Source organism: Cyprinus carpio, chromosome A3 (genome assembly GCF_018340385.1).
Source record: "Cyprinus carpio isolate SPL01 chromosome A3, ASM1834038v1, whole genome shotgun sequence".
NCBI classification, from domain to species: Eukaryota; Metazoa; Chordata; class Actinopteri; order Cypriniformes; family Cyprinidae; genus Cyprinus; species Cyprinus carpio.
The window spans coordinates 11,699,041-11,718,000 of record NC_056574.1 but is presented as its reverse complement, the minus strand read 5'-3'; the positions used below and the strand labels follow the sequence as shown (position 1 = coordinate 11,718,000).

At 37.0% G+C, this 18,960-nt stretch overlaps 1 protein-coding gene across 2 annotated transcripts; it reads right to left on the bottom strand.

Moving 5' to 3' along the window:
- Window positions 1-3,352: 3,352 nt before the first annotated feature.
- On the bottom strand, window positions 3,353-18,455 carry LOC122133846 (TLC domain-containing protein 4-B-like). Of its 2 annotated transcripts, XM_042718647.1 has the most exons (7): window positions 18,351-18,455; window positions 14,872-15,024; window positions 13,646-13,735; window positions 7,468-7,548; window positions 7,275-7,362; window positions 6,451-6,524; window positions 3,353-6,354 (listed from the first exon to the last, which is right to left on the bottom strand). In XM_042718647.1, the coding sequence occupies exons 2-7, from the start codon at window positions 15,015-15,017 to the stop codon at window positions 6,027-6,029; spliced, it is 807 nt and encodes a 268-aa protein (XP_042574581.1). In that variant the 5' UTR covers window positions 15,018-15,024; window positions 18,351-18,455; the 3' UTR covers window positions 3,353-6,026. The 2 variants fall into 2 exon arrangements, with proteins under 2 accessions (XP_042574581.1, XP_042574577.1); XM_042718643.1 differs by lacking the exons at window positions 13,646-13,735; window positions 14,872-15,024; window positions 18,351-18,455 and having other exon boundaries at window positions 7,490-7,533.
- Between the last annotated feature and the right edge of the window lie 505 nt (window positions 18,456-18,960).

The window sequence follows — 18,960 nt, the reverse complement described above, 5'->3', positions numbered from 1 at the left end:
CTAGCAGTGCTGCTAAATCAACAGGTTTACCGCAAAAATTGGGCTACTTTTACATTGTTTTTATTTTTTTGTTTTTTTTTTTGTTTTTTTTAAGTATGCTCGTTGAAATTTTGAGTAGCAATTGGACTTGTTTTCTTACGCAGACCTGGCAACCCGGATTGATAGGTAGTTATTAAGATGTTCTAAGTGGTTGCCAGGCACTTGGTAGAGGGTTCCTAAGGCATTTATGTGGTTTCTAATGCATTTCTAGGCAGTTGCTAAGTTGCTCTGAATGGTTGCTTTGGAGTTTCTAGAGGTTTGCGAAGCTGGTGGTTACTAAGGCATTGCTAGGTGGTTGCTAGAGGTGTGCAAAGGTGTTTTTGGGGTTTCTAAGGTGTTGCTAGAGGTTTATGAAGGTGGTCTGTGGTTACTAGGCCATTGCTTGGCAGTTGGCTAGAGGGTTTGCAAAGCTGGTGGTTACTGAAGTGTAGCTAGGCTGTTGCTAGAGGTTTGCAAAGGTGTTCTGGTGGTTACTAAGGTTTTGCTTGGCAGTTGCTAGAGGTTTGCAAAGGTGTTCTGGTGGTTACTAAGGTTTTGCTTGGCAGTTGCTAGTTGTTTGCAAAGCTGGTTACTATGGTGTTGCTAGGCAGTCGCTAGAGGTTTGCAAAAGTGTTCTGGTTGTTACCAAGGCATTGCTTGGCAGTTGCTAGAGGTTTGTGAAGTTGTTCTTGTGGTTACTAAGGTATTAGAATCAGAATCAGAATCAGAATGAGCTTTAACTAAAGTTATGCTTGGCCTAGGCAGTTTCAATAAGGCATCTAAAATCATCTGCTGGTTACTATGGTGTTGCTAGGCAGTCGCTAGAGGTTTGCAAAGGTGTTCTGGTGGTTACTAAGGCATTGCTAAGCAGTTGCTTGAGGTATTGCTAATTGTTGGTTACTATGGTGTTGCTAGGCAGTCGCTAGAGGTTTGCAAAGGTGTTCTGGTGGTTACTAAGGCATTGCTAAGCAGTTGCTAAAGGTTACCAAAACTTTTTGAAACTAAGATATTTCGATTCGCAAACAAATTATGTTTTTCAAAGCATTACTAGAAGTTTCTTAAAATACAATAGAAGTTTTGCGTAGGTGTTCTGGTGGTTACTAAGGTGTTGCTAGAGGTTTGCAAAGTTGTTATTGTGGTTAGTAAGGCATTGCTAGACAGTTTCTAGAGGTTTGCAAAGCTGGTGGTTACTAAGGTGTTGCTAGGCAGTTGCTAAGATAAATTCTAAATTGTTGCTTGGCAGTACTTAACTGTACGTTTAGTGGATTTCATGAAAGGACATTTAGAAACTGTGATCTTTGCTTAGAGATTTTGAAAAAAACTCCAACAAAGAGGGTAAAAAGCCAAAGGAAAAGCTGACAATACTGATTGTAAAAAGACAAACAGCTGCAGTTTTATGGGAATGAGTGTTTGGCACTCATCAGCATCAGGCGTAACGATTGCTGTATATGTGTTTATGGGCTCAAATGAGCCAGAGAAAAGTCAAGAAGAATGGAGAAACTGTGAGGAAAAAAAGAAAAGTTAGAGCAGCTTCTGAAAGCACCAGTTCCAGAGATTTCCCTGCCCTCCTTGCTTTCCTCTCTCCTTTCTAGGATAGGTCTGTCTGCCTATTTATGGTCGATGGCTCATTCAACCTACAAAGATTAGAGGAATTCAGCAGGCTGCTCTGGAGATCTAACAGCCACGGGCAGGTTTTTTGCACACAGTAGTCATCCGTATTTTGAACCCACCCACCAAAATGTACTGACGACTATTGTAAACAAGCAAATGGCATCATAAATCTGCTTGATGTTCTGTACAACACAGATTAGAAAAGACAATAAGACCCTCAAACAACTTTAATGCCTCATAAAATGTAACTATATAAAGATCATAGTGTCTGGAATGCAAATCTACGTCTGGGAACAACTTCAAGATGAATATCTGAGCGCAGTTCAGTTTGCTTTATAACTCATAGAGTTGCATATGAACATTATTTTCAATATCTGTGCCATGTGTTGGATTTATTATCAGTACAGACATTTTAAGTGTTTTAGTTTTCTTTGCATATGTGAATGTATACTGGACATGCTCCGAAAACAAGTCATGAAAACCGTCTCTGGCAGGTAATAGCAAAGTGAAAAGTACATGCTTGGACTTGGTGGGAGGCATACAGAATGTCACAGACAGCAGTACTGCAGATGTATGATGTGTGGTGTTGTGTGTGTGAGGGTACCAGGGGAGATTTCAGTGAGCCTCAGATGCACTGTGACCATGTTTGGTAAAAGTTATCCACACACGCACAGTCGCTCTGAACCAACCCAATTGACCATGAGTACATGCAGTAGAGCTGGATTCAATCAGAGCCAGACTACAGGCTCAAAGATCTCTCATTCTTCCACTTTAATATTCTTTGTCATCCTCTTTGGCTTTCTTTACCTCCACTTTCTTCTGTCTTCTAGTATTATGCAAGCTCTGAGCTGAGGCAGAACTACCTGAGGTCATTTTCAACAGGTACAACTGAAGATAGAGACAGACAGATACTTCTCTTTACAATACTCCTTAAACATGAGGATGTCTGGTTGCCACTGAACCAAATCAATTTTCATTTAGCATGAAGAATTGGCAAACAACTGCCATTCGCCAACTGTGCTGCCAACAGAAAAGTGCTCTGAATGTACAAACAGCTAGCTAAAGTAAAAACATTCACTTCAAGAGTCAAATATCTACTTAAACCGACATTAAACAAACTTCCAGTAGATTTATGAACACATCAAAACATGTCAAGAGTTTCAAAAAGTGTGTGAAATGGGTAGAGCGAAAGCATGAGGATGAATCATTTGACCCACTAATTTGAAAAGTATTCAATTCATGAACCATTCCACCATGTAATTAAATGTGTAAAAAGAGAATAAACTAAATTAAAAAGTGAAACTAATTAACTTCACTTACGCGTCCATCACAAAACACTATAAACCTGAAGAAGCACATTTATAAATACATTACCATTCAAAGGTTTGCATTCAACAGAAATAGTTCTAATTTGCTGCTTGAGAATCATTTCTGATTATTATCAATGTTGAAAACAGTCATTATGCTTAATATACACATATATTATTATATTTTCTTTTTTATTCAGGATTCTTTAAGAAGTAAAAAAAAAAATGGCCAGTTAAAACAATAGCCTTTTTGAAACCTTGTGACATTATAAAAGTCTTTACTGTCGCTTTTGATAACTTTCATGCATTCTTGCTGAACAAAAGCATTCAATTTTGAACTGTCGCATTCAGTCAGTCAATAATCCTAAACGCAAAATAAGCAAACAAATTAACAATTCAGGACTGCTTTTTTATTCTCTCACCTTTATTTATCTGTCATTTCTCTCCTTGACTGCTATTTGGACAATATTATTATTAGTGGTCATGCATATCATCCATCGGTTTCAAAGCATATAGACACAGGGGCTCTAAGGGGCCTCTGCTGGGTGTTGATTTTCACATTCAAATTTCCAGAGATGATTGGATCCACAACAGTAATGTGTTAAAAGAAGAAAAAAAAATCAAAATCAAGAGATCGGAAACCTGAACTACTACAATCATCCAACAGTTCTGTGCTTATTTTAGTATTATAATCACTTCTTAAAATTGACTTCTACTTAATTATATACACATACATAGAGATTCAATACTGTCATTGAGCTTGTCACCAAATTGCACATAGTAAATGATTCCATTGAATACCAGGCTGTCTGAACAAAAGCCTAACAGCATTAGAACGAATTAAAAATCCCTGTCCAAACATCTGAACAGGTAGAAGAGTCTGTCTAGTCACCCTTTTATAGATTATTGCTCCTTGTCGATAATCATCATCAAATACGGGTGCTACAGTGCACCAAAGCAATTTAAAATGTCTAAATAAATCCATATAATTTAGTTGGTGACTGCTCATTTTTAAAACCATGTGAGCTTAAAACAATGACAAACAGTTTGGGGCTCATTGGGATCATGAAAAACACTTTTGTCTTGGTTTTAGTCGTGCTCTACGTGAGGACTGATCCAAACGAGAGCAGGCAAGTGCAGCACAGATTATAACACAGGTCTTTGTAAACAATGTACCAATAAAATCCAATGGGACGTTTGATATGGGGAATCCCATCTACTAAGTTTATCCTGGATATAGCCTTTTTTCACATTCTCCCACCCTTGAATCCACAATGATTTAAGAGTTTAAGCTGATCTGAGGCGAGGCAAGGTACTAAAATTAGTTTTGTGTTAACTCTATAGCTGCTTTATACTAGTACAGTCCTATCTATCCTTACTATATTATTTCATATACTCAAATGTTGTACCTTACATAGCAACAGGCACATTTATGTGACCATTCTACAGAAAACAATCAATAACTGTAAAGAAATGTAAGTTTTTATGAATATGGAACCATTTTTGCCAGTCAAATTTATTATTTTGAGTATCGCCAATCAATTTGTCCAGTAGATGAACTTCCTACTGAATTTCGATCAGCCCTTCAAAATGACAAATATTACAATATCAATGCCACAATGGCATTTCGATTGTGCAACGTTTGTGTGGATAACGTACCATAAAGCCTAATCTCCTTTTCATTTCCATAAACACGAAGATTGCAGCTCATTTCAGACATTCTAGATACATATAATAATTACATGACCAAATGGCCATTTTGTTCTTCAAAACATCACCCGAATATATTTCTATTGTCACAGCTTCACATATTCAAGGCCTAGAGGATGATTTTGGTTATTTCCAATTATGGATATAAGGCAAAATACTACATTTCCCACAATCCTCTCCCACTGTCATTCAAAATAACATTCATTTTGAAAGTGTACCTGAACTTCAGAAGAGAAACACTAGCTCTGACTACAGAGGGATTTAGTCTTGTCAGATACTTGGCAGAAATAAGTACTGCATATGTTTTCTTACACACACATATATACTGTATCATAATGCCACAGCGCAACACAACATGGGTTGACATGCCCAGCTGGAACTCACATTCAAGAGAATCACAACAGCATTCATGAATCATGACAAAAGCCTAAACGTCAGGCTGGAAGTTCTGGTGACCAACAAGCTGAAAAAACAAAACCAAAAACATGAATTTGGCAGGAAGAAAATGACTAAGATGTGAATTTGCACCAGTTCCCATCAAGCCTTGAGGTGTTGAATGTTTAAATAATCTGCTTGGTGAGAACAAAACTGTTTAAAACCTGTGCATGTGAGGCTCTAGTAAAGGCTAGAAATGGATAAAGCAGTGCAGTTTCCTCGCATCTACTGCAAAAATGTGACCTCACATGGTCAGAAATGAAGCATGCACACAGGTATTTGCTAAAGGAAACCACCTTTCACTCCATTTCCACATGGAAAATGCTTCCTGGAAATGCAAACGAGAGCACAAGATGAGTTCTAGAAGTCTGGACTATAAAAGCAGAGGCTGAGAGTGTTCCTCGAGTCCATACGGCGTTCGCTCTTGTGCTTGACACGGTGTGAGAGGTAGATCTGAGCTTTCCAAGAGACTTGCAAACCGTTCAGACTGGCAATGACATAAGATTGAGCGAAGTTGATGAGCACTTCCGACCAAATGTGCAACAAGTTGTGGATGTTCAAACTTGGAGTTCACTGAGGCACATCAGTGTTAATATCACAGGAAACACGGCTCCCAAAGCAACCACGATTGGTTTCGAGAAAAACATGGATGGGTGCTGACTGACTAAGGACTTTTTGTGGTCACAAGCTCACATGTTCATGTTCTATTGCTTCTCCTTGTGCTTGGAGTCACTTTGGTTGTGTTTGAGGCATAACAGGTTAGTTTATCGGCTTGGTGAAGTCAGAGTGTCTGTACATGAAGAAGAGGTTAAAAGCACACTGGGATGATGAAACTCTCTCCTCTCAACCTCTGTTTCGAGAGCACATGCATCCAGAGCGCAATATAAAGACTCAGAAGTTGCTATATTCACGTCTAATCTAATCTGTCATTATCGTGGATGACTCTCAGTCTGTGTGGTTGTTGGTGTAATTGGTCTTTTTGGAGACCACTTTGCTTCCTCTTAGCTTGCCGGTAATGACCTTGTAGCAGCCGCGGGCGATTTTGTACATCCAGATTGTGTTTAGGATATCCAAGCAAACGCAGGATACGATCCAGGCCACCTGAATTGCCAGACCAAGCCTTTCGAACGTTGGCGTACCGAAGGTGGCAAACACTTTTGCCCAGTAGGGAGGCATCACAGCGATCCGCACGAGGAAGAACACGATCGCCATGGCGACGCCGTTGCCGACAACGGTGTGAGTACGAGGGTAACCTAATGCTTCGAAAAACCACCTGCAGAGAGAGAAATAGAGGTCAGATGAGACGGTCAGCATTTGGCAAGTTAATGGATCCAAACAGAACCTCTTCAAAGGAATAAATAAATCTCACCTTTGATTGACAAATGGTGTTGACAATTCTGAAATCAGTCGGAAGTTTGCAAAATAAGGAAGCGCTCCACGTGTCTGGGGAAAAAAAACAACAACAAAAAAAAAAACATTATAAAATTATAAAATTATTTATAAAATTATTTATAAATTGTATATTATTATTTAAAAATAAGTAGTGAAACATTAGTATTAATATTTGAAAAAGTATTTATCAGCCAAATCAAATGTCTTAACTAACTAGGCTTATCATAGTTAACTAAAAACTAAAACTAAAATTAAAACAGTTTTGTTACCAACAAAATAATATAAACGTTAACTGAAATAAAATCTAAAAACAAGTTTCTCCTTTTAATTTAGTTTGATGTACTAAAATACCTAAACCTAATACTGAAATAAAAATAATACAAGCTAGACATACACAAAAATATAAAAACTCCAAAAAATTATTAAAAATCAAAAATATAAACATAAAAACTGATTCCAAATATTAGTAAACACTATAATAGTATCTCAGAGATACTAAAATATTATGGTAACTAACTTACAAAATAAATAAATAAATGACAAGCCCAGGAAACAGGCAATTTGTAAATTCAAACACAATATTCAAAATTACAAAAATCTAAATTTAAATAAAAAAAGGAACTGTTGAAAATGAGACTAGTTTAGAAACTTACAGAAACATTTCTATAATGTATGACACCTTCTAAAAACTTTCCATTTAAAAAAAAAAAAGATTCTCACTTTTATTTGATTCTTATCATCAAGGTTTTTTATTATTTATTTTTGTAATCCTTATAGTAAATACATGTTCCAGGTACTTACCAGCACAAATCCATAAGCATACAGCGCCGCCAAGTGGTGACAGACAAAAAACACGTCACCCATGGCACTCCAGTTACAAGCACCAGGTCTGAGAGAAGAACAGGTGATGGAAGAAAAACCAAGAGAGTTAAAAAAAAAAAACATTTGTAGACAAACCTGAAAATATCTGTGTGTAATCTGTGCTTGAACTAACAGAATAAAACAAAGCTTCATACCATAGAACAGGTATCCACAGGTGATGGCCACATTGAGCTTAACCAGGTTGGGATCACCCCTGAGGGACGAAAAACAAATGCTACATCTCAACAAAACTGCATAAGAATTGCCGTCAGTCAGCAACGGAAGAGTTTGGATTTAACAAGATTAACATGAACGGGTGTAAGCCTTAAAAGCGTCACCTCCCAGTTAACCTGATTCTGACTCGAGCCATACTATCACTGTCAACACTGCACACTCTACACCTGACATTACACCATAAAATCATACTCCAATGACATAACACTGCATTCATTTCATCATGTGGGTGAACATACAGAGACATCTGGACTGCTAGTAATCTACAGCGTTTGCATGTTATTATATCTTGTAAGCAAATACATATCTAGCTAATGGCAAATATACTATAAATATGCTTATTGTATGAAACAAACTGCCATCAGACTGTTAGTGACACTGGTTGTGTTGAATTCAAGTAGTTAAAGCAAAGGTGCTTGCTTGGAGTATCTTGTAGTGAACTGATCTCAGATCAGTTTCATGCATTAGAAAAATACAGAAATACATTTTATTTCCCCCCAAATTCTGTTATCCATTTTAATTTTTGGATTTCTTTTTTAATGGAAGTAACCATAAAGGATGTCTAATTGATCTGAATCCATAAAACTTTAACAATGAATTTGTCTGAATTCTGTTTTATGATTGATTTATAATCAAATATGGTGAAAAATTTATTAAAAAAACAACTGAATTAATCTTTACAAATGTAATCAAAATGAAGCCAAATCCTACAGCAAATCCAGGGCTAACCTGAGGAGGGGCATCAAAAAGGCCAAGTATTGCTACAAGCTAAAGGTAGAAGAACACTTTTCCAACTCTGACCCCCGACGCATTGAGCCGGATCAACGCACGCAAGGCTGCTGGCCCGGACGGCATTCCAGGACGTGTGCTTAGGGCATGTGCTGACCAGCTTGCAGGGGTCTTCACAGAAATTTTCAACCTGTCCCTCACCCAAGCAACTGTGCCAACATGCTTTAAGTCCACATCCATTATGCCAGTGCCGAAACACTCCTCCCCGATGGGCCTGAATGATTACCGCCCCGTAGCACTCACACCTATTATTATGAAGTGCTTTGAGCGACTGGTCCTAGCACTTCTCAAGGACTGCCTCCCACCCACACCAATTTGCTTACCGTAGCAATAGGAGCACAGAGGATGCAGTATGCACAGTGCTGCACTCTATACTCACACACTTGGACAATAACAACACATATATACGGATGTTGTTTGTTGACTTCAGCTCAGCATTTAACACTGTCATTCCCTCCAAGCTGACCACTAAACTTGCAGACCTGGACATTAACAACTCCCTCTGCGAGTGGATTATGGGCTTTCTGACCAACAGACCTCAGCATGTTAGGTCAGGCCACACCTGCTCCACCACCACCACCACCCAACACTGGTGTACCACAGGGCTGTGTGCTGAGCCCATTCCTTTACTCCCTCTACACCCACGACTGCAAGCCTGTGCATGGATCAAACTCCATCATTAAGTTTGCAGATGACACCACGGTGATTGGCCTCATCAGAGACAATGATGAGACTGCCTACAGGCAGGAGGTACAGCACCTGGCCGCATGGTGCACTGACAACAACCTGCTACTTAACATCAACAAGACAAAGGAGCTCATTGTGGACTTCAGGAAGAAGAAAGGAAGCACGCATGACCCCATCCACATTAACGGTTGTTGAACGTGTCTCCAGCTTCAAGTTCCTGGGAGCCACCATCTCGGAGGACCTGTCCTGGACCACAAACACCTCCAGCCTGGTCAAGAAGGCTCACCAGTGCCTCTTCTTCCTCAGGACACTGAAGAAGAACCAACTGTCTTCAGCCATCCTGGTGAACTTTTACCGGTGTGCGATCGAGAGCATCCCGACCAGTTGTATCACAGTCTGGTACGGAAACTGCTCAGTTGCTGAATGCAAGGCACTTCAGAGGGTGGTGAAAACCGCCCAATGCATCACAGGGACACCACTTCCTACTATTGAGGACATCCAGAGGAAACGCTGTCTATGTCAAGCTCGCAGTATTCTTAAGGACTCCTCTCACCCTGACCATAGACTGTTTAACCTCCTGCCCTCCGGGAGGCGCTTCAGGAGCCTCCGGACAAGGACCAGCAGACTCAGGATTTTTTCTTCCAAAAATATGTACCCCTACATAAATCAACCATCAATGCACTTTTTACTGTCCATTGCACTTTTGTAAATAATGCTCATAGGCTCATAGTTTCTGCTTATAGTGTATATGCACTTATTACATAATCCATTTGTATAGTATGTTCATAGTACACACCTGTACTATACATCTGTATATTATTGTACATTGTATTTGTAACATATTTTAGACACTATATATCCTGTACTTACTGCTTATTGCACTTCTGGTTAGATGCTAACTGCATTTCGTTGCCCTGTACCATACATGTGCAATGACAATAAAGTAGAATCTAATCTAATCTAAATAACACATTATACAGTAAATTCAACTGTAATGACTGGATTTAGCGATTCTGTCCGTGTTTTCCTCATCGCAGAAATGATAAGATTAGGTCCTTTTGAACAAAGATCAGAATTAACAAAGACACTTTATACAGAGAAATTAAACAAAAGGGCACATAAACCCATAAAACAATTATTCCTGTAGCTCAAACACAGAGCACTGCACTAAATAGTATCCACCCACAAAACCCTGGTGGATACAAGCATCAAGCACCACAGCATACGATGGAAGATGAATATCTCAATGAATGGATAACAAGCCAGTGTTATAGTATGTGAGTCCCACAGATGCGTGTCTCTCTGTGACCCTGTAAAGCAATCAGGGAACTGATACACGGAGGTCGCAGGTGTCCAGCAGCAGAAGAGGTGATCTTAATTCAAATGCTAGCAAGCTCAGTTACCCTCAGCGTGACCCCACTGTCACCTTCACTGACCTCTGACCCCTCTGTCAAACAAACACTCGACTCTCACTGCTCGCCCAGCATCAGTGCAGGAATTTTACACCTGGAATATGAAGTCTTACATGTGCAAGTGGTCTGAAGTATTTACAATATTTTTTCATTTGGACAAAATAAGAAAGCCTTTATTCTAATAGACCACATTTGTCCATCTGCGTAAAGAAATCATGCATTTTCTAACATTTAAAAATATCTCTGGTGTTTTTGTATGGTTCTACATGTGAACCTGCTCATCTGTTAATGAACAACATTAAAAGCAGAGGTTAAAGGATTGCAACATTATGGAACATTCTGGATCATGCAGGAGAACATGATAATTATTAGGTTTTATGGAGACTCTACAAAGTCATAAAGTAGGCAACATAGAATATACCAAGACTTCTTGAAAAGTTTTCTGAGAAGTTTATATGCAATTATGATAATACAATTTGTGCTGACAAAATTGCATTAAATGAAAAAAATGCAGTTTTTCCACCAGCTGTCTAATATAAGATGCTCACAAAATTGAGAAATTAAATCATGCATTTATTTTTTCATACAATTCTCTAAAAGGCTAAAAGGGCATAGATATCAACCAATGTCAATTAAATCAAATGCAATAATTTTAACACAACAACAACAATAATAATAATAATAATAATAATAATAATAATAATAATAAGTACTATGCCTAGGGTTATGATAGTTTTACTGAAACTTATATATATATATATATATATATATATATATATATATATATATATATATATATATATATATATATATATATATATACACACACCACTTATTTTATTTCAGATAGTTGCCAAGACAACATTTGTCATCTTCGTTTAGTTTAACTTGAAGTGCTAAAATAACTAAAACTATATAAACTAAAATGAAATAATTACATTTATTTTAAAAAACTATATAGACATTTAAAAAAAATAATAAAAATACTCAACAAAATGACTAAAACGTAAACTAAAATTAAAATGAAAACAGAAAATATAAAAAAAAAAAAATAATTTAAAATATCAACAAAAGCTGTAAAAGGATAGTAAAATAACCTTTGTAATAATTTGGCAAAAAAAAAAAAAAAACGACACCAGAATCCATTTCAACTATTAATTACTTATTAAACTTAGCCTATTTTATCTATTTCTTTCATGGGACATGTCATCCTTACATTAACCTTTCACCAACAAATTATCAAGTTATTTTATTCATAGCTGAGAACAGATAACTCATTGGTTTAGGAAAAAAATGATTTAGGCCAAAGTTTAATTAGACAGACAGACACACCTAAGCAAAATTTCTCACCTTTGATCTCATTCAGTTCACTATCTGGACAAGCAGGTCAGCTTTAGAAAACAGATTCAGACAACTGACCCGACAGCAGACGAGTCTAATGAAAGCCATTTTCACGTAAGGAGTGGATGACTGTGTATGCGGTCATTACTATAAAACACAAAGAGATCAGCTTGAGGGTTTGAAAACGCTTTTCAGGCCAGACCGGATCAAGTAAACTGGCTTAAGGCTATCATCTCTGACTGAGCATTTAGCAAACAAAAGCCCGATGACTGAAACAAATCAACTTTCTTTCAACAATGTGTTGAGTCATTCTACAAAACGAGTGCCTGTTGTATCCTTCATTGTGTAAATAATGACTGTAAAAAATGTCTCTTTTACCATCAGCCCTGAAATGCATTATTTATAGACTGATATATATTAATATTGATCAGTGAAGCTTGAGATGCACAATGCAATTTACCTACATTAGAAACTGGATATTTACAACTCATGCAGTGACTGCTCCGACGTCTCACAACAAGAACAGCAATATAATGACAAAACCATTTCTAAACGGTGTCATGATCGCACTGAAGAGTCAAAAACTGGACTCAAACAAGAAAAGAGCAAAACAGACCAAAGAGGTGACATTATCTAGTATGAAAACCAGTAAAGAATGTAAAGAAATTTACTTGGTACTTGGTATCTACTTTATAAAAATGGTGAAAAACCTTGTTCAAAAAGGCATCCATATCATAGAATGACCCTGTTTGTACTGAGATAAGGATGAGGATGAGATGAGAATGAAGGTTAAGCAGTCTCCCTCTCTTCTCAGTAATACTCGTTCTTGTTATGTTTTTTGGGGGAGTGTTACTGTCCGAGACGGCCTGTGGGACAGTGAGAGGGACTGATCAGAGGAGAGAGGAGGCCTGGAGGACTGTCACATGATCCGGCAGAGGAGGGGAATCTGGGAATCTGTTGTTTCCTAATGAAAAGGCGCCTTGTTGAGAAGATTAAAAACTCTATGATCTGAGAGATCGAGAAGGGAGAGAGGAAAAGAGACACTGACAACAGATCAGGGTTGTTGAGAAGCTGCTGTACTCGGAAATGCCAAAGAAGACGAGATGAATAGAAATGAGATGAAAAGGAGACATGTGCTCTGTTTCCTAGTGAGCTGCCTTGTTGTGTATTTTGGAAAGCTTTTAAAAAACAGCAACTTCACATGCAGCATATGTATGAATCATAACCATGAAGTATTATTATTATTATTACTACAATTAGGCCATAAAATGCTATCTAGGTAGGTAGCTCACTAGGTTTTGGACCAGAGCTACAGAGGATGTGACAACCACTAAAGACAAATTACCATTCTTCCCCTTCAGGATGCAAAGATGCAGACCAAACAGGCAGCAGGCAGAAAAGGAAATATTAAAGAGAGGGAAAGAAGAAAAGAAAAATAAAGAAAAGAAGACAAATGAGACGGCAGTTGTGTGCCCTTGTGACTATAGAAGACACATTACTGATGATGACGGAGCAAAAGTTTCAACTAAAACTTTTGGATAAAGCAAAATTATCTCAAATGAACATATAAAATATTGATACGCAATTATTGATTGGTACTACTTATAGGTTTGATTCTTGCAATTTAGGACCTTTATGGATTCAACAATAGCTGTTCTGCTAAAGACCCATATTTTTTGTGTTTGTTTTTAAACTGTGAAAAAAAATATATATATATTATATTAGATATATATATATATATATATATATATATATATATATATATATATATATATATATATCACGAGATCCCAAAAAATATACACAGAGTTGAAAAGCAGCCCTGTTTTTAAACACTCCGCAACTTACCAGAAGGGGTCTTCATTGACGGCATCGTCGTACCAGAGGATATAAACGCAGAACAGCCCCACAATTAATGCATGGACCGTGGACACAAGCCTGAGGGAATAAAAGATAAAAACCATTCAAACAATATTTCAGTAATCATCAAAGATTGACTTTGGCGCTCATTGTTATTCTTCCTGTACGGTTGCCTATTCAGTTCAATGATTCAAATCCAATGCATGAATTTTGCCATGCTGGCACCAAATAGACACGAATAAGTATATAGTCAATAATTAAACTGTGCCAAGGGACAGAAAATGTAATTGTATCATTTGCACATTGGGTCAAAAGAAATCAGAATTAGGAATATCACATAGATAACATGATGCTGACACAGTAGGAAATGATATCTGCGCTAGATAGCTGACAGTGAAGGTACTAATGATTTGATCTGATCCATCCATTAGTGTGAGTGTGTTTGTGAGAAATCATTGGTCTGTGGACTGTAGACTTATCTGTTATCTGCACAGTGAGACAACCCTGTGTGTGCCACTATTAAGCAAACTATTGTGCAAAATGCTCTGCACTAAAAAAAGAAAAAAGAAATACTCTAATTACAAGTATATTATTGTACCATAAAAAAACAAAACAAAAAAAAAAACAAGGTTTGTTAAACTTTCAGAAATGAAAGTGGTCTTTGTAGGAAAGAACTGCATTTTTACAGAGAGTGCAAATAATCAATGTAACTGGTTCTGTACTCCCATGATATTGTCAAAGCATTTAGATTTGCTAACAGAATATAATGCCTAAAGACATGTCATGACATTTAAAACAATGTAAGCTGTCAAAACAAGAACAGGTGGTATTTAGCATCTTCTAAAAACAGTTCAAGGTTAAAAACATGTGTTTTAACCTCGGACATGTTATATAACCATGTAGCGTATTGTACAGAGATGTAAGGTCAAAGCTACCAGGTACAAAAGATAAAGAGGAAAGGTGATTAGACCAAACGGCCTTCACCTACATTTCACAATACAGTACAGTACAGAGATCACTAGATTGCACTCACGCACAACATGAATGATATTCGCAAGCTTCTTTGTATTTTTGAAAAGATAATTCTCTCATTTGATTGGATACAATTCCATTATCATATATTCTCTCGATCTTAAACTTCCATTGCAATATCATTTCACGCATTTCTAACCACATTTCTATTAGAGCAGTGCTGAGTTATATGAGGCTGATACCTGGAGTTCCAGTCGTTGAGTTTGTTTGGAGGAAGTTTCCCATAACCCTCCGTGAAGTTGGAAGACAGGACCGGACTGACGCACGAGAATAACACCTGAAACCCCACGAAGCTGCCGGCCACCACATACACCTCTCTCATATCCATCTCTCACCTGCACAAGAGACATCACAACACACTGTCACATATGTGCTCTTACCTGAGTTTATTCTGGCAGGATTGCACACAGCAACTGTCCGTTCATTCATTTTCACAAAGACTATGTGTTATGCATGAATCTGTTTGTGGATTTTTTCAAATGTTCTGACAAAGAAAGTTATTAAATGTGCAATATTGTGGATGAAGTCATTGTTTTCAAATGTTCAAAGAAGATTATCGCGGAGAATGTGAGAGCAGGAATGAGAAAGACCAATTTTAATCATTTTAATAATCACTTTTTTTTCTGAAAAATATTTATTTTTGTGTTTCTGTTTGCACTAAAAAAGTCATAGTTTGTTTGTCAAATTTTCAAAAGAGGAAAGAGAACAAATAGCTAAAAACATCATCTACACACATCTACAGTTACAGGTTTAGAAGGATTTTATCCAGATTCACATTATATTCTTAAGAATAAAATTTTCTAACTGCCATTTCCAGTAAAATTCCACATATTCCAAAAAAATTCAATGTTTCTTTTCATTTTACTTAAATATTGTTCTTACAATTTTTTTTTTAAATCATTATAAATTAAGTTTTGATAACCTCAAAAAAATCTAAAAAATCCAAAATGTTCAAAACGTAAAAAATCCAAAATCAAATAATTTCAAAAACACAACATAACAACATAACAAGAAAATTATTCTGTGACAGTTTAAGTCACATTTCATGCATTTTACATTACATTTTAGCAACTGTAAAAGTTGTAAAATTGTACCGTTAAGATTTACTAGTGTACAGTTTTGAATAGTTTGTATTAAACAATGCAACCCTCATGTGCAGGATAGTATAAAAACCAGTTCATTTTTATTACACTGTTAATAATATCATTTTATTCTTAAAAAAAATTAAATGTTCTTAGGAAAATATTTGAGAGAATAAATAGCTTAAAACATTTGCACTTATGCATTTGGTAGGATTTTTATCCAAAGCAACTTATGTTATTCATTGGATTTTCATGCAGCACAGTTTTTTCACTAAAAAATAATAGTCTTAAAAGAAAAATGAATATAAAAAGATAAAACTAAGAAATTTAAGAGAAAACAAGCACAGGAACACCATCTCATATCTCAGGTCAATGTCTCCAAATCTCAGAAAAATGAGCGCCAGAGGCAATAGGAATGTAATAAGTGTGTGTCCTCATTATAGAGTGGGTCTCTGACCCCCCAGCATGCTGAGGGGTCATATTTGAGTCATCCTGGTATTTTTTCAAGCTGTGTCATTGTATCAATCTATAACCCCCGTTTGTTCCATGCATAAAGAAAAAAATTCTATGCATGGAACAAACTGAAGACATTCCACTTGAACTTAGAAGAGAGGCTGAGGAATCCATTGCGAAACCTCTCATGATCGGGTCTGACACACAAACTATGGGCTTAAACGGACTAATCCTACCAAAAATGACAGTAAACATTTCACTGTACTATATTAAGATTAAACTAACAAGGGTTGTAATCATTTACCCAGGTACTGGCATGACTGCAACAATCAGACCTTGATTAAAGAGGAGCAGATAGGGTCATGATGAGATCTGCGCAATGTCTTTCTCTAATCTAGTAACCAGCCTCCTGTTGGCCCAAGTTAACGCTTCAATTGTAAATCTATTTACAGACTAAAAAAGGTGATTGGCAACATGTGAGCTCCTGTGAAGAGGGCACGTATGGAGCACACTCTGCATACTGTAGCAGTGAAGAGAGGGAACTTTGCCTCAGGTAACCTTTCAACAACATCAACCACCAGATGAACCACAGAATTTCATGGCTGGTCACCATGGCTGAAATTAATAAGAGCTGGGGAATAATGCACAAATTAATGTCGATTCCATAACATGATACATCAGATGTTTTTTCAATAACAAACAAAACCATATATGGGTCATTCGCAAAGGTTAGTCCTACTCTTGAAATGGTTGAGATTTTTTCACCTCAGGCCCATCACTATGAACTTCTAACAATCAGTTGAGGTTTGACTTTGACAAATGTGTCTTACGGAAGCAGATGTGTAGTTGACTGGTATCTATTTATCACTTCATACCCATATTATGCACAATAGGCTAATGAACGAAAGAGTCAGCATGCCAAAATACCCGGGATACCTTAGACTTGCCAATAAGTAAGCAGTCAGTTATCTTCCAATTGATAAAAATAATAAGAAATAATTTGTTTCAGAATTAAACTCTCAAATAATAAATTCTGTTATGATATCATGATCATGATATCAAGATCTGCAGTCCTATATATACATATATAAAATTAAAAAAAAAAAATTAATATTTTAGCTTTGTAAAAAGTGCATATATAAAAATCACACTTAAAATGTATGTAAATTTCATTTTCTTATTTTCTTTCAGATGTTATATAAGATATATATATATATATATCTATATATATATATCTATATATATATATAGATATATATATATATATATATATAGATATAAACAATAGGCTTATAATATATTAGATATATACAATAGAATATAATATATTCATTTTTCATCATCACACATTGTTATAGTTTTTTTTCGTTTTGTTTTTGTTTCTTTTAAACAGTGCATATACATTAATTATTTTAGAGGGTGGAGTTAGAAGTTAAAGTCTGGGTAGGGGAGAAGGTCAAAATAGTGATTCTAGGAGATTTCACTTTTTAACACTCATAAACAAACAAACAAATAAAAGTAGGCTACACAATCATAAAAAGTTTAAATGCATTTAATACTTTTCTTCAAAAAGGAGAAGGAACATTTCCTTAATATCATCACCCACATTTTAAATCGTCTATTTTAAGAACCTGTGACCTGAAACGTCTGACAGGGAAAAATCCATCATACAAAATTATGCAGCGCTTGCCCCACTGAACAATTTCAGTTTCGCCTTAATAACAGTGCGACAATTTCTGATTCTGAATTTGAATTCTACATTCACGCGTTCTCTGAAATGTAAAGAGAGCGGCTGCGTCATAATACCCCGGTAGGTGCGTCATAATGCGCTGCATAATAATGTGCGTAACCTACCGTCCACCACAAAACGCGCACGCAAGGAAGGAACACGGCCCGCACCAACGCGAGAAAAAATGTTGCATGTGCAGTGCGTAAGAAAATTCTGCACACGTAGCGACTTGAATGAGTGTCCAACGCAACTCTGTCGCGCTAAACTTTTCTATTCATCAGTGATCAGTCGCCTTTAACAATGGCCATGTAAATAATGCACGTGACCAGGTGCAGAGAGCGATGCTTCTGCGCGCACACACTGTGCGAAGGACATCCACAGTGTAACGTTACATTACCTGAGAACAGTCTCATAGGTCCGCGTAAACGTGTCCAGATCCTGTTGTCTGCTTTCTTCGGTCCACGCACCCCGTTTTATCTAATGGCCGACGGCTAGCATAGCGAGCGCTTTGGCTCACTCGCTGTCTTCAAACCCTCACGTCCTCTGTGGGCGTACTGGCGAATAAACCTGTGCTTCTGGTAAGAGGCCATTTCCCACCTTTAAAAAAACACACAAGGATTTCGTGAAGCTCCACTGCGCCCGCTGCACCAAACACTGCATTTCTTCACCGACAGGCTCCGCCCACTCGCCCTCCACACCCCCTGATGAAGCCTTGCCCACCGCACAGACGCTACTGATTAAAAACCCACAGTCTGACAGAATAATAGAGCTATAAAACATTTGTACTTCTAGTATGTTTTCTGGAATATTATATGACAAAAGCACGTAATGCAAAAAATAAAGCAAAAGGAAAAAAGACGCATCCTATGAAATGCAATGCATGCATTTTAAGATTTGGTTTTAGTTCACCCAAAAATGACTATATTCTACATGTAGATGAGTAGAAAACATTGAGTTTTTCACTTCACCAAGATGTTAATTGGTTGGACTGAAGTGGTGTGGATTAT

Bases quoted from the DNA above. Each gene is read 5' to 3' on its own strand.
- LOC122133846 (XM_042718647.1), bottom strand. From the start codon at position 15,017: ATGGATATGAGAGAGGTGTATGTGGTGGCCGGCAGCTTCGTGGGGTTT. The intron at 7,363-7,467 runs GTTAGTTCAAGC...TTCTTCTCTCAG, and splicing joins ATGAAGCTTTGTTTTATTCT to ACCTGGTGCTTGTAACTGGA. The intron at 6,355-6,450 runs GTGAGATTTATT...CTCTCTCTGCAG, and splicing joins ACACCATTTGTCAATCAAAG to GTGGTTTTTCGAAGCATTAG.